Source organism: Ailuropoda melanoleuca, chromosome 2, assembly GCF_002007445.2.
Source record: "Ailuropoda melanoleuca isolate Jingjing chromosome 2, ASM200744v2, whole genome shotgun sequence".
Taxonomy (NCBI): domain Eukaryota; kingdom Metazoa; phylum Chordata; class Mammalia; order Carnivora; family Ursidae; genus Ailuropoda; species Ailuropoda melanoleuca.
In genome coordinates, this window is record NC_048219.1 from 140,061,316 (window position 1) to 140,086,815 (window position 25,500).

A 25,500-nucleotide genomic window follows, 5' to 3' on the forward strand; every position below is an offset into this window, starting at 1 on the left:
TTTGTTCTAAAAGACAGGTTTAGAGTAGGAGTTGTTTGAGGTAAACCTTGTTTTGCTTTGTTGACCCACATCTTCCATCCAGTTGACCTTTCCTTCCTTGAAACACTTCATTTGGCTTCCCTGACACCACAGTTCTGAATATTTTCCTCCCTCTTTGATGTGTCTTTCGTAGTATCCTTTCACGTTCTTTCTCTTCTACCCAGACTTTAATTATTGGATGTCGTCAGGATTTAGACCCTGTTTTCTTCTCATTCTTCATTCCTTTCTGCATGATTCTATTTATTGATTCTTTTTATTACCTTGGGTTCATAGATCATGTATACACCAAAACTCCAGAATTTATATCCTGACCCAAATCTTTTAACTAAACTCATACGAGAAATCTGGAATTATTCTGAACACTTTGTTACCTTTTTGTCTTTCATCAGTACATTGCACTCGTGTGCATTTTCTCTCTCACACAAACACACCCTCCCACCCATATATCCTGTTAGTCCTTTTTCTTTTCTTTCTTTTTTTTTTTTTTTTTGGTTACTAAATATTTCTTANTGAGAGTGATTTTTAGAACCATTAACAAACCAAAAACCTAACTAAGTGGACTCTCCTTTAACCTTTTTTTTTTTTTTAAAGATTTTATTTATTATTATTTATTTTACAGAGATAGAGACAGCCAGCGAGAGAGGGAACGCAAGCAGGGGGAGTGGGAGAGGAAGAAGCAGGCTCATAGCGGAAGAGCCTGATGTGGGGCTCGATCCCACAACACCGGGATCACGCCCTGAGCCGAAGGCAGACGCTAAACCGCTGTGCCACCCAGGCGCCCCTCTCCTTTAACCTTTTTATAGCTTCTTGTTCCTGAGATAAAAACCATCATTCACTTAGCATGGTCTGAAAGACCCTCCGCCCCCTCAGTTTATTTCAGTAATGCTGTCTTTTCAGACCTGTTTCCTCTGTTTGGAGTGTGTTTCCCCTCCTGTTCTCTTGCTGAATTTCTATTCATATTTCGTCACCAGGTTAAATATCCCCTTTTCACAGAGTCCTTCCCTGATACGTCTCATTAGATGAGCTCCCCCATCATATTTTCTTCCTCTAACACAGCAATTTTAATTAATTATTTGTTTGATTATCTGTTTAAATATCTAGCTTTGGAGTCATCAACTTAATAATGGCAGGGAAAGAGTCTGTTTTGCTGACTGTAACCCCAGCACTGAGCATAGTGCTTAGCACAGAGTAGGTGCTCAGTAAGTTTGTTGATAAGAAAGATGTTGTCTGCCTTCTGTATTCCTCATGCTTCATGTTAGTTAGTTTACTTTTCTGGATTGATTATAAAGAAGATAAAGGGACTTAAGTAAGATTATGAACTTTCATAAAAAGTCTTAAAAACTGTAGTTCAGCTTTAGTAAACGTTGGTTTTAATGTTGGTTGCTACCTACCTTTTCTTTTCTTTTTTTTTTTTTTAGAGAGGGAGGAAGGGATGGGCAGAGGGAGAGTGAGGATCTTAAGCAGGGTCCACTCCCAGTGCAGAGCCCAACTTGGGGATCTCACAACCCCGAGATTGTGACTGGAGCCGAAATCAAGCGTTGGATGCTTAACTGACTGAACCACCCAGGCACACCATTGCCCACCTTTTAATAGTAGTTCGAGCTTAAGAAAATAAGGTCCACAAAGGTGTGTGCCTTTTTACCAGGTTCTAGAAGATAGGCATTTTTAAATATTGGCACTAACTAAAATAACAAATTGAGTAATTTAAAATATAATCTGATTTCTTTGCCTCTGGCAAACTGTAAGGCTTCTGGCTCTCCCTGGCCACAGTAGCTGCTTCTCCCTGCTACTCTCTTTGCCTGCGTTTGAGACTTTAAGCTTTGAGAACATTGTGCTTTTGAAGCTTGTTAATACTGTGAACAGATTTGTGGGGGCAGTGAGCAAATTGTTTTCTTTTCTCTTGCTTAGTAAGCTTCATTAGGCCATTTGCACTCAGAAAACCCAAATCTTTAAATATAACCCTACGATAAAAGTATTAAGTAAATTTCAGTTTTTAAATATTACTCTTTTATGAAAACATTTAGTTTAGGTTTAGTTGTTAATCTGGTCTGCCTTATAGTTAACTCTGAGTGTTGTTCATTGATATCTCATTCTATCTTCAGAAGCAAAAAATGCCAATATCTACTATAATGCTACTGTTAAAGCTGAAACGTTTAAGACCTATTGCAGGATGACAAAAATGAGGTTCTTTAGAGTAACTTCCATTAAGCCAGTTTGGAAGATGGCTTAAGCCTGAGGAAGCTGCTTCATTACCTACTTAGGAGTACCTGTTGTCACAGGTTTTTCTGTTTAACAAAGTCTCTGAATTTGAAGGAGTTTGTGGACACTAAAGTGATCAAACATTAATATTTCAGACTCCACAGGAGGCGAGGAGAACTGACTTAGTGTTATTCCTGTAATTCCTGTAATTTTCATTTGTTGAATTTCATTTCAACTTTGGCACTTTAATGATGTTTTGAGGTCTTTGGTTCTTTTTTCCCTTTTCAGAGTCTTAAAGCTAAATGAAGTAGAAAATGATAGTGCCCAGCATCAGATCTCTGAAGATTTTGTCATTTTGGCCAACAGGGAGAAGAACAAAGTAAGCCAGAAGTACTTTAAAATTCTTCCTAGCACTGTCTTTCTATTTGAGAATATAGTATACAAATGTGTTTGTCTTTTAGTGTGGCTGAAAAGAACAGCACAATAAAAGTCTGGGTTTTTTCGTCTACATAGGTAACTGGTCTTAACCCCAAGCACAGGTGAGATTTGAAAAGAGTTGATTATATTGAGCTTATCTTTTGCTGATTTCTGTTTCCTTTCTGGGTTTCTCCTTAAGTTTTTATTAATGAATTTTCAACCTTTGCGTTTAATTAGCTGTGCAAACTTAGAGTAGGTTGGGGTAGATATGAATCTGTAAAAATCACATACCATGCTTTAACTCCAAATAGTTCTTTTCCTTTAGTGTACAAATTAAGAACATGAAGAAAATTATGCAGAGAGAAATTTCCAAAAGCAGACCCACTGTAGCATTGCTGTGCTTATACTAAAGCAAAAAGGGCAAGTGAAGTAGCAAATCTGTAACCTTTGTATTTATTGTTTGCCTATTTTGGTATTTTATCCATTAATTTATTACAGTAAAGTATTTTTACTAATCGGAGGATCGGAAATCTGATTCAGAATTTTCTCAGTAGAGGAAAGAGTTGTGGATGTTGGATAAGGGTTGGTGGTTTAACGAAATTTAGTGCAGTTTTGCTATTTATTGCACATAAAAGGACTCATCATATCTTTTTATTTCTCTCCATATGATAGAATGAAAACTTACCCACTGTTACAGCTTCTGGACGGGTGGTGAAAAAAAATTTCAACCTTCTGGATGATGACCCAGAACAAGAGGTATTACTTTAGCTAGAGATAACAAACCAAACTAGTGTGTACCAGCCCTGGGGTTTTTAAATTATACTTCCCGGATTCTGGGGTAGAGGTTGGGGGTGACTAGTTCCATGCAGACTTCATTGGTGGGATTGTACGTGGTATTTCAACCAGTGCATCCCCATCATCCTCTCTTCTCATACTGGAATAGCCATTGCATGTATTCTAAATCTGTTTAGACCAGAAAACTGTTTGATTGTGTGGCCATTTCTAGGTAGAAACATTAGAGTAGCCTTCTAAAGATAGTTTTGAAAAATCTTTTAAAAATGTTGAAGGTGACCCAGTATGTGGCTCCTCTCAAAAAGAGAGTGTATATACACATATACACACATTTGAGAAGAAAGGAGAAAGCTCCGTGTATATAAAACTATATTCAAGAAAGACATACTAAAATCACTAAAAGGTAGCAAAAATAATAAACAAGGAGAAATTGGTAGCAAAGAGAGAGATACTGTACATCAAGAGATTAGAAAACAAAAACTTTTAGCCTGTAAAGGAGAAGCTTAAAGGGGTCAAGACTAAATGCTGTAAAATCACTACACTCAGGCAAGAAGTCTACTCTTTGAAGTTTGACCAAGGTAATATTAAGGCAAAAAAGTAAATAAAAAGGAACCATGTGTAATAAATCTCTATACATTTTTATGTCATGGGTAGTAAAGGCAGAAAATATAAATAGATGAAAAAGCAGTTTGACCAAATGTGAGTGAAGGATTAGTATATGGTGGTTCAAAGAAACTTGCTGTGCCTGCCAAAGTGTCCCTTCCTGTGGTCCATCCCTGGATGGCTGACATGGATCTGCTTCCCCTGTGAGGCTGTTAGAGTCCCAGGTTTACTTCCTTAAACAGAGTTTGAGGTTAGATTTTTCTCTCTTAAGACTTTACCATCATTAATCATTTCTAGCTAATATCACTCATCCCAGGCCTGTTCTATGGGTTGAATTTCAGTTCCTAATTATTAGTATTCTCCCTCAAGTATAAGCAGCCATTTTTGCTTTCTTTAGGGAACAAAAAGCATTCAAAAAGAGAAAAAAAAAAAAAGATGGCAAATAGAGTCATAAATAGTATGTGATAGGCTATCAGTTCTTCTTGAAATGACTTGTGTTTTTCTGAGGTAAAACCCTTCTGACAAAGTGGGTAATTTTTAGGTTTCAGAAATGAGCTTCATATATTTAGTCCTATCTGGAAGCCAGTGAACACACGTGTCAGAGGCAGCAGTTGAATACCTCTTTTGAATTTGGAGAAGTTCTAGTGTGCTGTCATAATAGAGAATTTCAGTAATACTTTGGCTGAGATCTACATAGACTTGGTTCTGTTAGAATCTGTAGGGTACTGCTGCAGTCTTCAGAATCTTGGGACTTTATTGGCATAAAAGTAGAGATCTGTTTCTACCTATGCTCTCACCCATTCATTCCTCTTTCTACATTTTAAAAATAAGTAATAGAATAGTTAAACCACAAATAGAAATAATCCTAACTGGATAACTGGATTTTGCCCTTCTTTTCCTCTGCCTTATCCATGTATTCCCTGAGACTTTTAAAATTGTGGACTATGAAGATGAGCTGGATTTGCTTTCCGTGGTAGCTGTTACCCAAATAGATGCTGAAGGAAAAGCTCACCTGGATTTCCACTGTAATGAATATGGAACTTTACTTAAAAGCATTCCACTGGTGGAGTCATGGGATGTGGTGAGTAGAGTCCATGGAATACAAAGTTGTAAGAATTTTCTTTGTAGTTGACATTTAATGGAACAGATGTTACTGTGTTCATATCTGTCCAGGGTCACCTATACCAGTGACCACATCAAAGAGGATATCATCCTACAGGACAAAATGAGTACTTCTTAAGCCTTCCTCCCCTAGGAACTAGAAGGCCTTCTTTCTAGAGGCCTTAAAGATGAAGTTTTATGTTTTCTTCTGAGACATCCTATTTCCTTACCATAGTCTTTGGTTTTCTCACATTTTATAGGTTTGGTAACATTTTTAAAAATGGAAGTATACTGTATTGCATCTCCCCAGTTATTTCATAGAGATGATATCCAAGCATGCAGGGTTTCCAGGCACTCTCGGAAATATTTGTCTACTTTTTTGATTATTATGGAATATAAAAACTGTAAGGAAAAGTAGCTATTATTTTATCCAGTCCTTTTGTTTCATCAGTGGAATACCTAAGAGGTTTAGCAACTTGACCACTGTCACACAGTGAAATAGCAGTATAAGCAATAGAATCTGGGTGTTCAGACTCCTACGACCAGGGCTCTTTTCATTTTCAACATTTTGTGCAATGCTTTTCTATCTGCATATTCATAAATAATGAAAATAAACTATTTCTAGCAACTGTTTTGCTTCCAAGTATATATTTGAAGATCCCTAGCATAGGTGCTATTACATTTTAGTGAGGTAATTGCGAACATGGTTGTGTGAAGAGGAGATTTCATTTGACTGTGTTTTCATTACAGACATACAGCCATGAAGTCTACTTTGACAGAGACTTGGTACTACACATAGAACAGAAACCAAGCAGGGTCTTCAGCTGCTATGTTTACCAGATGGTATGTGACCCTGGCGAAGAAGAAACAACAAACAGAAGTTGTGAAAAAGAGTGAGATAATTTTAAATTTTGAGATGTAACGTATAAGACTTTTAGCCACATACCTGAGCAGCTATGTTCAGTCCTCCTTTTTGTTATCTGCGTAGAAAGTTCTCCAATATTTTCCAGAAAAGGTCTTGTGTTGACTTAAGGTGACGGTGACTTCTTTTTTAAATTCTTGCCATACAGGGGGTGGTAAGGACTTCATTTTGTGAAAAGATTTTTTAGAATGACATCCCAGGAAGTCTAGCATTTTAGAGCTTTTTGCTGGGTGGTGATGCAAATATAAAGTGTTGGGAAGTACAGAAGACAAGTTAATTTCAGTTGTTGGGAGAGGTTTATTGATGGAGAAGTATTTAACATGGTTCTAAAGGATGGTATGGAATTTTGATAGGTAGGACTAAGCAGGAAAGACAAAAAGAAAGATGTAGAAGACAGAAAGAAATCCTCTGTCCTCTATACCAAACTTTGCCTAAGGGTGAGAAAGGAGATCTGTAGTGTGAAAGAATATTTTTGAGCCATAAATGTATCATCAAATTTTTTTAAATCATCTATATGTATATATGTTTTGTATTTATACATAGCATTAGGAATTGGCTCTAGTTCTCAGATTATCTTTTCTTCCATGGTTTTATTCTCTTGGCTTGGTGTTCCCATTGATTATTTATGTTTCTATCGTAGACTAATGTAAAAGACTCCAAGCGAACTTTAAGTGAAATTTTTTTCTGATATGTAGCCTGTTCAGCTCTTAATACATCTAAGAATGTTGTACTCATTTCACCATTCTATTTATTTGGTGAATTTTCCAGTTCTGCTTAGGCAATATTTTCATACCTATGCAATAAGATAAAGGTATCCTGGATCCCACCAGTTCTGCTCATCATAGAAGAGTAGATAAAGTTTCAGTTCCTACTGGCTTGGGAATTGACTGATTAGCTAGAAAGGGCTTTTGGCTCTGTCTTAGTTGTGAAACAAGTATTTTTTTCTTCTTTGTTAGGACCATTCTAAATATAACCCTTAAACTCAGATAGTCATTCCTCAGATTGTTAAATAAAAGCAACCTAAGGGAGAAAATTGTTTCTTTTTGCTTCCTGTTTGAGAAATTCAGTTGCTGCAATCCACATGTTCAGCACATTTCTCTGATTCAGCCTCAAAAGAATAGTAAAAATAGAAGGGGAGGAAACAGCAGTAAAAATCATTGCTGATTCAAATTTAAGGTTAAAATATGGGATTCTAGCTTGGATAATTTACATTAAAATCATTTGGTTTGGGGACACCTGGGTGGCTCAGGTGCTTAAGCATCCAACTCTTGATCTCAGCTCAGGTCTTCATCTCAGGGTCATGAATTTAAGCCCCATGTTGGGCTCCATGGTGCACATGGAGCCTGCTTAAAAAAAAAAAATTAAAATCCTTCAGTTTTTCCTTCAGTTTTGGCTTGATCCCATGTTAAGAATGATGTGAATTCTGCCTTTTTCTGCCATTAAAGTTTGCAGATAAATTTCAAGCATGATTGACAGGGCTGAAGAGAAAAGGTGTTAACCTATTCCAGACATCAAGAAATTAGTAGCAGAGTTCCTAAATTTAAAAGAAATAAAGGGAGCAAACCTGAAACTGTCTTTTGCGCAATAGAAAAGAAGACTGCTAATGTTTTAGAATAAAAGAAAATATTTATATGTGAGCTAAAGATAAATCTTTCTGAGTCTGATCCTAAGTGTAATAATAACCATTTGGGAAAGTAGAAGTGATGATTACCTCATGAGCAAGATAATAAAACTATCTTCATGTATTAAATTCTAATACTTTTATACTAATTGAAAAATCCATTCTTGTTTTATGCATCATTAGTAGTACTATTTAATATAATATTTGAAGCTTTCAGAGCATTTTAGAGACTTGTTTGTGGTTACAGCAGTTGAATAGTTATAATGTGCTGGCGACTGCCCCAAACTCCCAATTAGACACTTCCTGTATCTAAACAGTCATACCCAGTGAATTTACATCTTGAAGAACAAGTCTGGTAAGAGGTAATAGATTAAAAATACCAGAGAAAAGAAAGAAACCGGTGTTGTACGGGTTTCAAAGCAGATTCAGTGCTATATAAAAGCAGAAAGCCTACTCTCCAAGAGTGTTTCAGAAAAGGATGTCCTAAGACTTCAGTCCTGTCTGGTTTTTTAAAAAAACGTTTATTGAGTTTCCCCTTCTCCTTTAAGTCATTATCTTCTTTTGATGAAATGATAGTAACTCATCTGCTCAGAAGGGCATCTGAAAACGAGCTGAGATTCTTAGCTGCTTTTTAGGCTGGGGGCAGATATGAGTGGGTGGGTCAAATACTTCGAGTCTAGGTATGTACTGACCACTGAGAAACTCCTAATGTTTCACCACTGCCAAAATCCTGATCCTAGACCAGGATCCAGGCAGGAAATATACTTTAGTGTGAAAGACCAAAGGGAGTTGTGGGCAGTTTAACAAACAGAAGGGTTATGCCCCAATTAAAAGGACAACTGCTCCTTCATAGTTTCAGCCAATTGTGACATTATGTGGGAATGTGGGGTACGTGATTGTTAACAGAGTGGTTGATAAAAAGATGCCAAAGGTAGTAAAAAATGTGGGAAATTTATGGATAACACACATAGCAGGAGACATTACAGCATGCTTCCCAAAATGTATGGGCTTCCCAGCTTCCCATAGGAGCATTGCAGCTGTTCATTCTGCCACCTGTTAGGCATGACACTGCCATTCTCTTGGGATGGAGGGAAGTGGCCATTAATATCCTCCTGGTCCCACCTTAACCCCCACTGTCTGCCTGACTGTTTAGAGTCTTCAACTGTGTGCCCACCTACCTAACAAGCACTAGTGATAGGAATAAAACACTGTGGGTAACATTTCTGGGTGTTCAATGCAAAACCAAGCGAAGGTTGTATAGCTTCTTTCAGCAGGTCTAGATAATATGCTGATAAGAAGTACGTTTCTGCATCTAATTGTGATTCTGTATTCTCACAGAATCAGTGCAGCAAGGTTATCATTCTTCGACTTTTTAAAACTTTTCTCAGAGTTTGGGGGGGTTGAACTACCTAGTGAGGAGATGATGTTCTCTTTAAACAAATTAAGGTACTCTTCCACCAATTCTTCCACCAATTGAATGTTTTGTTTCTTGTACGTACTTTTTTAAAAAAATGATAACTTACATTTATTGAGTGCTTTCTATCTACCAATCACTGTGATACATGTAAAATGAATTGGCTCACTCAACATTGAGAATAATCATATGAAGTATGTACTACCATTATCCTTCCACATTTTGTAAATGAGGAAAGTGAGGCTCATAGAAGCTAATTTGCTTAAGGTCCTACAACTAATAAGTGCAGAGACAGGAAACATCCAGATTTGTTTGACACATTCTTATGCTACATTTCCCCCAGAGCTCTCAAAAAGCAAATGATGTTATTTTATCTCAAATATAGCATGCTGATAATGATAATACTGGGTATAGGAAAATGCTTAATAAGTGTTTTTTAAATGATGATTGGCTATCCAAATTTTAGACAAAGTTTGAATGAGATACAGTTGGCCTATTCACATATGTAACCTGATATAAAAGATGATTCTTCTATTCAGTGGTAGTTAAAAGTAATTTTTTTGAAAAGATACAAAATATGGTACTCTCATCCTGTTTGTGGGTGACAATAAACACCAGTATTAGTAATTGCTCTTAAGGTAACTTGGCTTCGTTTTCAATAATTTTTATAGTTTCTTACCTTTCTTACCATGTTTACATATGTCATCTAACTTTTAGAATTTCAGGGAAAATTCTGGGACTAATTTCTGGTCCCTATGTTGCTATAGAACCTACCTCTATCTTACAGGAGGAATAATTTATTACAGGCATAGGATGTATATTAGAAAGATAAGACCAACTGAGGGCTTCTCCTGTCATTTTATTATGAAATTTTTCAAATATACAGCAAAGTTGATGGAATTTTATAGTACATACCCAATTACCAACTTCATGGATTCTAAATTTTACTCTATGTGTTTTATTACTCATCTATCCACGTTACTTTTATGATGCATTTCAAAGTAAATTGCAGACATCAGTATGCTTCCCCCTAATACTTCAACATGCATGTAAGTAAGTAGAGTTTAATGTTTAGTTCTTAAAATTTTTGATGTACGCTTACATGCAATGAATTGCACAAATGTTAAATATAAACTCACTGAGTTTTTGCAAATGCATTTATCTGTGTAACTCAAACCCTTTTCAAAATTTAGAACACAGCAGTCATTCCAGAAAGTTTCCTCATGTTCCTTCCCAGTCAATCCCCATCCCACCTATTGGGTGTTAACTACTATTCTGATTATTTTGCCTCACAGATTAAATTTGCCCATTCTAAAACTTTTTATGAAAGAAATCCTACAAAGCATAATGCTTCCTTCATGTTTTTGAAGTTAATTCATGTCGCATGTACCAGTGATTCAGTCCTTTTTATTGCTGAGTAGTCTTTTATATGAATGTGTCAGGTTTTTTTCCATTTTCCTGTTGATGGATACCTGGGCTGTTTCTGCTTTTTCTTTCTCTCATTCTCTCTCTCTCTTTTTTTTTTTTTTTTTGGTATTATGAATAAAGTACTCTGAATGTCTTGTACACACTTTTTGTGAACATATGTCTTTATTCCTCTTGGGTAAACATCTAAGGATAGAATTCTTGGGTTCTAGGGTAGGTGTATGTTTAGTTTAATAAAGAACTGCCAGACCTTTTTTCCAAAGGATTGTACCATTTTACATGCCTGTGACAATGTATGAAACTTCCAGTTGCTCCACATTTTCTCCAGTACTTGTGGTTGTTAGTCTTTTTTATCTTGCATTTATGGTGGGTGTAAAATCTTTTCTAGTTGTTGCCTAGATTGTTTCTACTTGCCCCTAGCAGCCCTCTCATCAGGTTACCCTCTTTATCTTTTTTAACCCCACCCCACCAGGAAATGCTGAAAACATTCTTTCTTTGTGATAATAATTAAGATAACTCAAAACTCAGCTTGAGTTATTCTTTCTCAAACATAGGATACATTGTCACCAAGGAATCCTGTTTCCTTTAGTGGAGAATAACTGAGAACAAACCTGGGTTGCTAATGGTACATATTAGACTGTTCTACTTGACTGCTGGAGCTGGACAGGATGACACCAGAGCAGGGGCTCCATAACATTGTAATAAAGCAGAAAATGACCTTTTCCTTTAAAGATTAGGAGTTCATGTTATTTGTAAACCAGATGAATTTTTTTTAAAGATGTATTTATTTGAGAGAGAGAGACAGCGTGCACGCACGTGCTCGAGAAAGGGTATTGAGTGGGGACAGAGGGAGAGAATCCTCAAGCAGACTCCACACTGAATGTGGAGACATGGGCTCAGTCCCAGGACCCTGAGATCATGACCTGAGCTGAAACCAAGAGTCAGATACTTAACCAACTGAGCCACCCAGGCGCCCCAATCAGATGAATTTTTGCTATAATATGGAACCATATTAATATTAAGCAAGCTTTATCCTTTCCCCAATAACTAGTGGATCTCAATGTGGTTTTAATTTATATTTCCTTATTAACTAATGATGATAAGCACATTTGCATGTGTTTATATACTGTGTGTAAATTTTACTTTATTTTATTATTTTATTTTTTAGTTGTAAAGACTGTGTTCATCCTGCAAAAAATATGTGCTGTGTTCTGGGGAGGGGTGGGGTGGGGAGCTATAGCACAGGCCTCCTCTGAACTGGTAATGTGTAAATTTTAAATTTTCTTAACAGATTTTTTGAGGTATAATGGACATAAAATAAACTGCACATATTTAAATTGTACAATTTGATAAGTTTTGACATGTATACATCCATGAAACCATCACCACAATTAAGATATTAAACATATCCATCACCCCAAAAAGTTTCCTCTTGGTTCTCTGTAATACCCCTTGCTTCTCTTTCCCGTCTTTCCAAAGCAGCCACTAATTTGTTCCTGTTGCTTTAGATTAGTTTGCATTTTCTAGAATTTTATATAAATGGAGTCACACAGTAAGTACTCTTTTTTTTTTCCTGGCTTCTTTAACTCTGTATAGTTATTTTGAGATCCATCTGTATTACATGTATCATAGTTCATTCCCTTTTATTGCTTAATAGTACTCCATTGTGTGGTTATAAGCCACAATTTATTTATGCATTTACCTGCTACTATACATTTGGGTAGTTTCCAATTTTTGGCTACTACAAACAAAGCTACTATGAACATGTAGTATAAATTCTTTATATGGTCATATGCTTTATTTCTGTTGGAAAATACCAAGGTGGAAATGGCTGGATCATATGTTAAATATTTTATTTAGTGATTGATTGATTGATTGATTGATTGATTTGAGAGAGAGAGAGAGGGTGCATGAGCAGGGGGAGGGTCAGGGGGAGGAGAGGCAGAGAATCTGAAGCAGACCCTGCAATGAGCATGGAGCCTGACACAGGGCTCAATCCCATGACCCATGAGATCGTGACATGAACCAAAACCAAAAGTCAGACACTTAACCAATTGAGCCACCCAGGCACCCCTATGCTTAACTTTTTAAGAAGCTTCCAAACTGTTTTTCTAAAATGGCTGTGCCATTTTATTTTCCCATCATTCCCTCATCAGTATATGAGAGTTCCAGGTGCTCCATATCCTAGCTAACACTTGTTATGGTCAGTGTTTTTAATTTTAGACATTTAGCTTAGGTCTTATGTTTAGATCTATTATCCAATTTTTGTTTGTTTTTGTATATGGTGCAAGATATGGATCAAAGTTCTTCCTTTCTATATGGATATCCAATGCATAGGGGATAGCATTCTGTCTTTTACCATTAAGTATGATATTAACTGTAGGTTGTTCATAGACACTCCTTATCAATTTGAAGAAGTTCCCTACTATTACTAGTTTTCTGAGGTTTTTATTGGATATAGATGTTGGAGTCTGTCAAATAATCATTCTGCATCTCTTAAGACGATCATATGGTTTTTAGTCTGTTAATATGGTAAGTTACATTGATTGATTTTTTTAATGTTAAACCAATCTTTAATTCTTGGGGTAAATCCACCTGATACCTCTAAATTTTTTTTTTTAAGATTTTATTTATTCACTTGACAGAGAGAGAGCACAAGCAGGGGGAGAGGGAGAAGCAAGCTCCCCACTGAGCAAGGAGCCTGATGCGGGACCCCAGGATCATGACCTGGGCCAAAGGCAGATGCTTAACCAACTGAGCCACCAGCACCCTGATATCTCTAAATTTCTAATCATATTTTAAGTCAGACAGTTTCTGCATTTCCACTTTTTCACATGTGTCATTTCCGCAGTAATGAACTCATACAATTTACATTACATTTGTACTGTAGTACACGTTAATCATTTCAAGCTCATTACATTCATATGACTTTCTTCCTATACGAATAATTTCCAGACATTTTTGGACCCTTTGCCAAATATTTCATTCTCAAATAAACAGAATTTAGCAAGTTAGGACTTATAACCTTGGAGGAGCTCTGGGCATGTTGCCAGCCTCTCCCTGTCTTATCACAGCCCAGAGAGTTCATATACTAAATAAAATTATATCTGAAGTAGAAAAATCAGTTTATATCTGCTGTGACCCCAGTGAATGCTTTGAACACATTTTAGTTTAGTACGCTTTGAAACCTTGGACTGCTGCGGAAGTGATGAAACTTAGCAGTTAACTAAATTCATAAAGATGACAACCAGTGCAATGAGTTGTATGGAGGACACTCTACCTGCTCAGGTAATATGCATCCATAAATTGATCTCTCAAATGAAATTTTCAAAAGAAAATGATTTACCAGTAAATTCTTTATCAATTCTTTTTTCCAGTAAAAGTTTTAAGGCTCGATTAAAGATTTTTAATTTTCTTTTAGGAGAGCTCAAATAGACAATCATTTCTGAAGCCTATTTTGAACATCATTTTTTCTTTGAAAAATCACATGCTCCAAGGGCACAGCTTTTCAAGCTTTATCTGTAAGAGTAACAAGACTGGTTAAAGTATGTTAACAGAAATAAAATTTAAAAGCCATTCTAACACTTAATTTTTCCTGTCTGTAATCTATCTTTCTCTCTTTAGAGATCAAATTCAGTGAGAGTTAAAGCATTTCCAGCTCCAACCTCTCCCACATCTAAAACCTCAGTTATTATACAATATCTGCTTGAAGATATGCTGACTGACACTGTATCATGAACTTAAAGAGGTCCTTGAGACCACTACCACATCTAATATAAAGTCCCAAACATCACTTTTCTAGAGTTTGTCTTACCAGCTGGACTCCTGATCCAATGGTTCCATTTCAATTTCTGCCAGAAAGCCTTGGTTGCCTCTGCCACTTTGGCTAGAGTTATAGTGATCTTATCATTTATTGTGCATATACAGGCACCTTTTTTTTATTTATTTAAATTCAAGTTAGCTAACATATAGTGTATTATTAATTTGGGGGTAGAATTTAATTCATCAGTTGCATATAACACCAAGTGCTCATTACATCAAGTGCCCTCCTTAATGCCCATCACGCTATTACCGCATCTCTCCAACCCCCTCCCCTCCAGCAACCTTCAGTTCATTTTCTATAGTTAAGAATCTCTTATGGTTTGTCTCCCTCTCTGTTTTTATCTGATTTTATTTTTCCTTCCCTTCCCTTATGTTCATGAGCTTTCATTTCTTAAATTCCACATATGAGTGAAATCATATGGTATTTGTCTTTCTCTGACTGACTGACTTTGCTTAGCATAACACACTCTAGTTCCATGCATGTCATTGCAAATGGCACAATTTCGTTCTTTTTGATGGCTGAGTAATATTCCATTGTGTGTGTGCATATATATACCACATCTTCTTTCTCCATTCATCCATTGATGGACATCTTGTCTCTTTCCATAGTTTGGCTATTGTGGACATTGCTACTATAAATATTGGGGTGCATGTGCCCTTTGAATCACTATTTTTGTATCCTTTGGATAAATACCTAACTAGAGCAATTGCTGGGTCATGGGGTAATTCTATTTTTAACTTTCTGAGGAACCTCCATACTGTTTTCCAGAATAGCTATACCAGTTTGCATTCCCACCAGCAGTGTAAGAAGGTTCCCCTTTCTCCACATCCTTGCCAACATCCGTTTTTTTCCTGAGTTGTTAATTTTAGTCATTCTGACCAGTGTGAGGTGGTATCTCATTGTTGTTTTGATTTATATTTCCCTGATGCTGAGTGATGTTGAGCATTTTTTCATGTGTCTGTTGTCCATTTGTATGTCTTCTCTGGAGAAACGTTCATGTCTTCTGCCCATTTCTTGACTGGGTTTTTTGTTTTTCAGGCATTGAGTTTGATAAGTTCTTTACAGGTTTTGGATACTGGCCCTTTATCTGATAAGACACTTGCAAATATCTTCTCCCATTCTGTAGGTTGCCTTTTAGTCTTGTTGATTGTTTCCTTTGCTGTGCGAAAGCTTTTTATCCTGATGAAGTCCCAATAGTTTATTTTGCTTTTGTTTTCTTTGCTTCTGGAGACATGTCTAGCAAGAAGTCTCTGTGGCCAAGGTCAAGGAGGTTGCTGCCTATGTTCTCCTGTAGGATTTGGATGGATCCTGTCTCACATTCAGGTCTTTCATCCATTTTGAGTCTAGTTTTGTGTACGGTGTAAGAAAGTGGTCCAGTTTCATTCTTCAGCATGTGGCTGTCCAATTTCCCCAACACCATTTGTTGAAGAGACTGTCTTTTTTCCATTGGATATTCTTTCCTGCTTTGTTGAAGATTAGTTGACCGTAGAGTTGAGGATCCATTTCTGAGTTCCTATTCTGTTCCATTGGTTTATGTGTCTGTTTTTTGCCAGTACCATACTGTCTTGATGATTATGGCTTTGTAATACAGCTTGAAGTCTACAACTGTGATGCCTCCAGCTTTGGTTTTCTTTTTCAACATTCCTTTGGCTATTTGGGGTCTTTTCTGGTTCCATACAATTTTTAGAATTGTTTGTTCCATCTCTGTGAAAAATGCTGGTGTTATTTTGATAGAGATTGCATTAAATGTTTAGATTGCTTTGGGTAATATAGACATTTTAACAATATTTGTTCTTCCAATCCATGAGAATGGAACATTTTTCCATTTCTTTGTGTCCTCCTCAATTTCTTTCAGAAATGTTCTATAGTTTTCAGAGTACATACAGATCTTTTACTACTTTGGTTAGATTTATTCCTAGGTATCTTAGGTTTTTGGTGCAATTGTAAACAGGATTGATTCCTCGATTTCTCTTCTGCTGCTTTGTTGTTACTGTATAGAAATGTAACAGACTTTTTTGCATTTATTTTATATCCTGTGGCTTTGCTGAATTCCTGTATCGGTTCTAGCAATTTTTTGGTAGAGTCTTTTGGGTATTCTACGTAGAGTATCATGTCTATACAGACACTTTTGATAATGAAAGGAAACATTACTAATCATTATACCTGGATCACTAAGTACAACTAAATACTCAGTCTCAGGGACCAGCATCTGAGAAGCCACATAAACTGCCCCACAGGGTAGTATGGCAGGGACAGGTTAGGGAGAAAGGGGGAAGAATTTATCCCCCAGCTCTAATCTGCCTCTCTTTAAAGGTTCAAACATACCTCCCCAGAATTTCCAAATTGCTTGAGCCAGAATTCACTTTGACATCAATGGGCAGGAAGCAAAGGGAACTCAGCAACGTGACATGAATTGAGGTCCTAGCATTGGCAGGTTGTGCGGGCATGAAGTTTACAGAGTCCACACAGAGCAGTGTTGGTAGCAGTAGCTGGAACAAGAGATGGGTAAGGCCAAGAGAATTTGAATTTGTGCAGGATGTCTGATAAAAGGGAGAATTGGCAAAAATTTGGAAAGAATTAGATTTCTTCCTATGTGTCTGAGTTCTGGTCTACTTTATATCCAGGGAGTATGGCTTATGACAGAAAGATGACAGAGGGCACTAATCAACAAACTCAAACCTAAAGAAAAAGACCTTGGCTTTATATCAAAGATAGTTAAATGAATGTACCCTTTGATGTTTTAAGTTGGAATAAAATGTTTACAGATTATATATATCTTTATACAATGGATTATTTTTTAATTAACTATTTAACTGTCCAGCCTTCTTCAATAACATCAGATAATAGAGTTTCTTTATTCTTTTTAAAACAATAAGCCTTATTGATTTTTAAAATAATTTTCTGATTTTAATAGTGGGGGGATATTGATTTTTTATGGCGGCTTTATTGGCTGTAATTCACATTCTGTGAAGTTCACCTTTTCAAAGTGTAGAATTCAGTGATTTTTAGTATATTCACAAAGTTGTACAGTCATCAGCACTATCAAATTTCTAGAACATTTTCATCATCCCAAAGAGAAACCCTGTGTACATTAATAGTCATTCCCATTTCCCTCCCCACCAACTCCTGGCAACCACTAATCTGCTCTATGGATTTGCCTGTTCTGTACATTTCACGAAAATGGAATCATGCAAAATGTGGCCTTTTGTGTCTGGTTTCTTTCAGCATAATGTTTTCAAAATTTAATCCATGCTGTAGCATGTGTCAGTACCTCATTCCTTTTTATAGCCAAGTAATAATCCATTGTGTAAATGTAACACATTTTGTTTATTCATCTGTTGGTGGACATCAGGTTGATTCCAATTTTTAGCTATTATCAGTAATGCTGCTATAAGCATTTGTATACACATTTGCAAAGAGTTTACAAAGAGTTCTCTTTTTTTAGCAAAGCAGTCCAGACTTATGAGGAGCAGGAAGATATCCTTAATGCGGTAGGCACCCAAGGTGTTGGAAGCAGATGGAAATGACCCATTTGGGATTGGATTATGTCAGGGTATGACTGAGGACAGTAAGCCTGGGAGGCACAGCTCAGTGGAGCTTCTTGTTCTCATGGTCCTTATCATAGATGGAACTTAATTTGAAATGGTTTTTTACAGTGTCTCTGCCAGATTTGGATCTGAATTTTGAGAATGGGGTCTAGGGGCCCCTGGGTGGCTCCATTGTTAGGCGTCTGCCTTTGGCTCAGGTCATGATCCCAGTGTCCTGGGATCGAGCCCCACGTCAGGCTCCCTGCTCAGCGGAGCCTGCTTCTCCCTTTCCAGCTCCCCCCTCCTTGTGTTCCCTCTCTCGCTGTCTCCTTCTGTCAGATAAATAAATATAAATTCTTAAAAAAAGGGGGGGGGGATCTGGATCTCTTCAAAGAACCGGTTACTGTAGCTACCATGTCTCAGTGTCCCTTGGATATGTCATAACAGGGTACCTCATGGCTCCATTGCAGGCACAGAATTCAAAATGTTTGAAGGTGAAAAGTGATCTCTCTCTCCCTCTTTTTGGGTCTGTTTCTGGGCTTTCTCTTTTGCATTCAGAGCTACAGTCCACCTAGAATTGATTTTTGTTTACGTATGAGATGGGGGCTAACTCTCTTCTCCCTTTTTGTAAAAAAAAAATCCAGTCAATTTGGCACCATAAATTCCACCTTTGTAGTGACATCTTTATCATAAATTATGTGTCTATATATGGACTGTACTCTGTTCCATTGGTCTGTTTGTCATTATTTTCACCAGTATCACACTGTATTGGTTACTGTGGATTTATACTGTATCTTAATATCCAGTTGAGTATGTCCTCACACATTTTTCTTTCTCGGGAGTGTCATGGTTATTCTTTACCCTGTGCTTTACACTCTAGAATCTACTTGTCAATTCCACAAAAATAATTCACTGCAATTATAATTGGGATTAAATTAACTATAGATAAACTTAAGGAGAAATGACATCTTTACTTATTTTGAGTCTTTTAATACATTGACCTAGTATATCCTTCCATTTATTTTTGTCATTTTCAGTTTCTCTAAAAATGTTTTTAAGTTTTCTCTATAGAAGTATCACACATCTTTTTTTGTTGCTAGGTATTTGATACGCTTTGATGCTATTGTAGATTATATTATTTTTAAATTTCCCCTTTTTAATGGTTTGATGCTCAACCTGGGAAATTCCATTGATTTCTGCATACTAATCTGTCCTGTAAACTTATTAAATTCACCTAATAATTCTAATACTAATAAGTAGATTTTATTTTCTAAGAATCCAAAGAATTCAATTCTCTTGTTTTCTCTATCTTTAATACTGTTATTTATTTATTTTTTTGCCTTATTATATTGGCAGGGTCCTCCAGTATATTCCTGATTTCAGAGTAAAAAATTTTAACATTTCACCACCAAGTACTGTTTCCTGTGGGGTTTTTTTTCATCAATACCCTTTAAGAAGTAAAGAAACTTTTTTCTATCCCTAGTTTGCTAAGAGTTATTTTAATAATTACATGTAGAATTTTATCAGTTTACATCTGTTAAGATAATCATAATTTTTTCATTTCTTCTGATAATGTGGTGAATTACATTGTTTGGTTTTTTTATGTTAAAACGATCATATATTCCTGAAATAAAGTCAACTTGGTTATAATGTATCCTTTTATATTTTGCTATATTCAGTTTGCTATTACTTTGTTTAATGAAGACCTTACCTTCTAAGTAAAATATATTAATTAACGGTAGTCCGATGCTGCAACAACTAGAAAATGAAATGGATGAATTGCAAAATTAAATTTGTGAAGATATCAGAGAGTTTTGGAAGACGGAGGAATAGGCAAACTACAATTCCAGGGCAGTAAGAACTCTTCCTAAGTAAGTCAGTGATTGTCTTTCCTGATGGACTTGACTTAGCAAAGAGATTCTACTAGAAGGAAAAAACCAGCATAATTTTTGACAGTCACACTGGGCTGGTGTGAACTATTAGAAACTGGAAGAGCCCATGCAAGGCAGGTTTTCCCCATGAGACATATTCTGAGTTTTAAGGTAATGTATGAGGCTGGAGGCTGGGCCAGAAAGGCAGATTGTAATCTATTGTTATGTGGTCCTTAAGGGGATATCCTATTAGGGGAGAGGAGCCTTTCATGAATTCACAACTAGTCTCTCCCTCAGGCATATATGTACAGGGGCGTATTACTTTGCTAGGGCTGCCATAACAAAGTACCGTAGGTGGGTAGCCTAAGCAAAAGAAGTTTCTTTTCTCACAGTTCTGGAGGCTAGCAGTCTAAGATCAAGATGTCAGTAGGGTTAGTTTCTTCTGAGGCCTCTCTCCTTGGCTTGAGAATGACGGTCTTCTCTCTTGTCTTCATATGGTCTTCCCTCTATGTGTGTGTCCTGATCTCTTTTTAAGGACACCAGTCATATTGGATTAGGGTCTACACTAATGAACTCATTTTAGCTTAATTACCCCTTTAAAGATTCTGTCTCTAAATATAGTCACATTCTGAGATACTTAGGGTTAGGACTTCAACAAATGAATTTTGGGGGATACAATTTAGCCCATAATAACGGGGTTGGAGGCTAAAGAGCGAAGCCCAAACCTCTTCTGAAGGACTACTATGATAGTTTCAGGGCTGAAGAAACAGAGACTTTACAAACTCTCAGTTAAGACCACTGAGTTCAGTCACTAGCTGGATTGAGGTGATCCTTCAGTCTGCCTAACTGAGGAAAAAGGGACCCTTCACTAATGAAAGATATCAGTTGGAGCCTTCTTTTACACATAAGTTCTGTCATATAATAAAAAATTATTAGACGTGTGAAGAAGCAGGAAAGAAATGGCCAATGACCAAGAGAAAAATACTAATAATAGAAGCAAACCCTTCCCTTTGTTGAGAATGTTTTAAATTACAGATTCAATGTATTTATTTATTAATCTGATGTTCTCTTTCTTCTTGTATCAATCTTGGACAATTGGGTCTTGCTAAAAACCTATCCCTTTCATCAAATTTTCAAAGCTATAATCCTGAAGTTGTTTATACTATCATTTTGACATCTTTTATTTATTTATTTTTAAAGATTTTATTTATGTATTTGAAAGACAGTGAGTGAGAGAGCATGAGCAGGGGGATGGGGAGAAGCAGACTCCCCTGCAAAGCAGGGAGCCCCGATGCAGGGCTTGATCCCAGGACCCTGGCTTAACCAACTAAGCCACCCAGGAGCCCCCCTTTTGACATCTTTTAATAGCTAAAGGACTTGTAATAGTGGTAAACAGTTGCAAAGCACCTGAAAGCTCGGTTTGCGGCTGACCTAGGTATTCTTTTTTTCCTTGGTCAGTCTCATAGGACATTTATTATGCTCTTTAGGCTTTGAGAAACTGGGGGCGCCTGGATGGCTCAGATGGTTAAGCAGCGGCCTTCAGCTCTAATCATGATCTCAGGGTCCTGGGATGGAGCCCCACATTGGGCTCCCTGCTCAACAGGGAGTCTGCCTCTCCCTCTCCTGCTCACCCTGCTTGTGCTTTCTCATGCTGTCTCTCAAATAAATAAAATCTTTAAACAAACAAAAAAGAAACTGTCTTTCAGCTGTGTTGATTTTCTCCATCATGTGTATTTTTCTGCTACTTCTCTAATTTCATGAGATAGACAGTTAGATCATTCAGTTTTCAGTTTTCCTTCTTTTCTAATCTATGTACTTTATATGCTAAAAATTTCCTTCTCAGTATGGCTTTTACTACTATCTCACAAGTTATGGCAGGATGTATTTTTAATATTAATCAGTCTAAAATATATTCTGACATCCTTAATGATTTCTTGTTTGCACAATGGACTCTTTAAAAGTGTATTTCTTGGGGCGCCTGGATAGCGCAGTTGTTAAGCGTCTGCCTTCGGCTCAGGGCGCCATCCCGGCGTTGTGGGATCGAGTCCCACATCGGGCTCCTCCACTGGGAGCCTGCTTCCTTTCTCACTCCCCCTGCTGTGTTCCCTCTCTCGCTGGCTGTCTCTCTGTCACATAAATACATAAAATCTTTTAAAAAGATAAATAAATAAAAGTGTATTTCTTAATTTATAAAAAACTGAATTTTCAACTTTATAATCTTGTTACTAATTTCTAGCTTAATTCTATTGTGGTCAGAGAATATACTCAATATCGTTTCAGTTCTTTGAAATTTGTCAAGAGTTGCTTTGTGGTCCGCATTTGGTCAGTTTTGCTTAATTTTGCATAAGCACTTGAAAAATTCTACTTTTCCCCAAATTTGCCTGTTCATTTCTGGTATTTTGTGGCTTATTTATCTTAGTGGTGGTTTCCTTTATTTCCTCTTAAAAAAATTAAACTGTAAAATATAACATGCATCCTGAAAAAAGCATAATTCAAAAAATAGCCACAAAACACATAACCACATAACTCACCCTCCAGGTCAAGAAATAGAGTATTATCAGCATCCTAAAGGCCACATATGTGTGCCTTTCTGATTACAGTTTTATCCTTCCTCTAAGATTACCATTATCTTGATTTTTGGTAATTTTCCTGTTTTTCTTCATAAATGTACTACTTCTGCCTGCATCTCTAAACTAAAGGGTTTCTGTGGGGTTTTTTTGCCTCTTTGAACTTCAAGTATATGTATTGTTTTGTGTCCTGCTTTTTTACTCGACATTAGGTACGTAAGGTTCATTTATGTTGTTTTATGTATTTCCAGCTACTCTATAACATTCAATTGTATAAAAATTTATTTACCAATCCTACTGTTGGTGGGCATTTGAGTTGTTTCCAGTTTGAGCCCATTATTAACAATACCACCATGAACATTCTTGTACATACATCCAGATGCACATATGCATGTATTTCTCTAAGATACATACCTTGGACTAAAATTCTTGGATCAGGGGGTATGTGTCTGTTCAACTTTATTGGATGCCACATGGTTTTTTCAGAAAGATTATGCCAGTTTACAGTCCCACCAGCAGTGTTTGAGGGTGACTATTGATCCATTTTCTCTCCAAAACTTAATAGTATCAGACTTTTAATTTTCTTCCAGTCTCATAGCTATGTATCCCATTGTAGTTTTAATTTGTACTTCCCTAATTACAAAAGGTAGAGCTCCTTTTTATCTACTTATTGATCATTTGGCTACCAACTCTTGAATAGTATCTATTAAAATATTGTACCCATTTTTCTTTTTGGCTCTTTGTCCCATCAGTTTGTAATAGTAATGCTTACTGGATTTTGCTGATTATATGTATTGTAGATATCTTTCCTATCCATTTTTCTTTTTTTACTCTAATAATACCTGATAATAATGGAGTCTTTTGAAGAACAGAAGTTCTTCATTTTCACATGGCTAAATTTATCAGTCTTTTATTTTATGGTTGATATAATTTTCATCTTCTTTTATAGATTCTTTACTGTCCTGGACCATGAAGATACTCTCTTACATTCTTTCCTAAAAGCATTATAGTTTTTACTTTCTTATCTAGATCTACCTAAAATGGATTTTTGTTTCTTTATTTCTTAAACATTTTATTCATTGCTCTTCCATAATTTATTATTTATGATGATTCTCACTAATGATGGCTTGCCTTGCTTTCTCCGGGGCGTGATAGTCTTTGTGTACTTATCTTAATCTGTGAGATTCCCATAGCCCCAGACTGGGATCCCAGCTCTCCTCCAGAGAGGATTTGTTTCTTCTTCTGTCTGTAGCTAAAGTTGCCACCATCCTGGGACCACTTCAGGATCTTAGCTCAGTTCATCCTTCCCAACCTTGTGTTGGTCAAAGCGTCCGTATCCTGATAGCAGTTTCATTACTAACATCATTTCCCTCATGACTCTGGTTTTGTTTTTGCTTTTGGAGGGGAAAGGTCTGCAGAAACCTCCTCGGCCTCTTGAGAGACCAACAATGTCTCAAAGAAATGGGTTCTAATCAAGGTCTACTTGTTCCTTAGCAGATGGGTGCCTCTGTGCACCTAATCAGCCGTGACACCATACTTGGAAGTCCTTAATAATATATTTTACATAGTGTTCCAGAGCAGTACATACAGAGCCTCATCATTCTTTTATAAGACTGTGAAATGATGTGTTGTATAAAATTGTTTAACCAGTTCCCCAATGATGAACCTGTGGAGTCTGTCCAATCATTTACTATTACAAAGTTGCAGTGTCATTTCACACCTACATGAGTATTTCTGTATGATAAATTCCTGGAGATAGAATTACTGGATCATACCCCCCCATATAAGTTGTATCAATTTCTATTCCCACCAGAAATGTAGGAGCATGCCTATATTCTCACCAGATGTATTTTAAAACTGTTTGATATTTATCCATCTAATGGGTAAAAATGATATTTCATAATTTTGATTTGCATCTTGTACTGTGGGTAAGATTGAGTATTTTTTACACATCTAAGAGAAATTTTTATTTCCTTTTCTGTGAACTCTTATGTTTCTAGTCTGCCTTTTTTTCTGTTGTGTTTACCAGGTAATTCTTAAGAATCATAAAGTTTGTGAGGTCTTGTTGCTTTACTGCTGTGTTTCTATTCAAAAGAACATTGCTTAAAAATACTAAAATATACGTAGATTATTTGCTTTATGCAATTTTAGAGAAATATACCACAATGCCTTTTGACAAAGCATATATGTAGTGTTGCAATTTCAATATTTCATTGAACTCATTAAAAAGGAGATTTTATGGGATTTGGAGAAAAAATAGAACTTTCAAAGTACTCATGGAATATTAAGCAAAACTGATCAATTTCTGGACCATAAAGCAATTCTCAAGTGTTCCAAGTGTTATTCTTTACATATGGAAGAATATCTTTTGTTTCTTTTTCTACCTAGAACCAAGCTTACAAAGATTTACTACTGCTGAACTTTTAATCTAGTCAATTAAGTTGTGCATCATTTATCTGACATTTAAATAAGCATGTAAGTCTAAAGTCCTATAATAGATAAGGTATCATGGAATTGAAGGTACACAGCTAAAATGGGCAACAGATTCTCGTATCTTAATTCCTTTGTACTTAAAGCTAAAGCACCTTCCAATGATATTTTTATGGTAGGAAATTACCCAGCTTCTTCTGTACTAATAAACTTAAATATAGCTAAACCTTAAGAATATAAACACTAATCAGTAACTTAGTACTTTGTTAATTGAACTGAACTCTATATCTTGTTTTTAAATTATAGTAGTAAATTCCTTTGGAAGTCTGGGTGGCTTTGTCAGTTAAGTGTCTGACTGTTGATTTTGGCTCAGGTCATGATCTCAGGGTCATGAGATCGGGCCCCATGTCATGACTCTGCATTCAGCAGGGAGTCTGCTTCTCTCCCTCTCTCTCTGCTCCTCCCCCCACTCACCCTCTCTCTCCCAATCAATCTATAAAATAAATAAATAAATCTTTTTAAAAAATTCCTTTGGAAGTAAACAAAGGAAAGAATTTTCGTGTCCAGGTTTTCCAGTTTAGGACACTGGGATATCTAATGAAGAATATCTTCAAAGTAAAGCAAATTCATACTCACATTACCTTCAAGGCTTTTGATGTCTTTGGAGACACAATAACTTATATGTATTTGACTAGCAGAATATATTTTTATACTTTCTATGCTTGAGCCATAATTATATTTTATTAAGC

General features: G+C 36.4%; 1 protein-coding gene across 3 annotated transcripts in view; it reads left to right on the plus strand.

Moving 5' to 3' along the window:
• The window catches only part of DCAF17 (DDB1 and CUL4 associated factor 17), a 40,278-nt gene extending 27,866 nt beyond the window's left edge, over positions 1–12,412 (plus strand). For all 3 annotated transcript variants that reach the window (XM_002923913.4, XM_019804509.2, XM_034654730.1), the window contains 4 exons: positions 2,527–2,617; positions 3,328–3,411; positions 4,976–5,131; positions 5,902–12,412. In XM_002923913.4, coding sequence (XP_002923959.1) covers positions 2,527–2,617; positions 3,328–3,411; positions 4,976–5,131; positions 5,902–6,048 — 478 coding nt within the window. In that variant the 3' untranslated portion in view covers positions 6,049–12,412. The remainder of the gene's footprint in view (positions 1–2,526; positions 2,618–3,327; positions 3,412–4,975; positions 5,132–5,901) is intronic.
• The last annotated feature ends 13,088 nt before the right edge of the window (positions 12,413–25,500 follow it).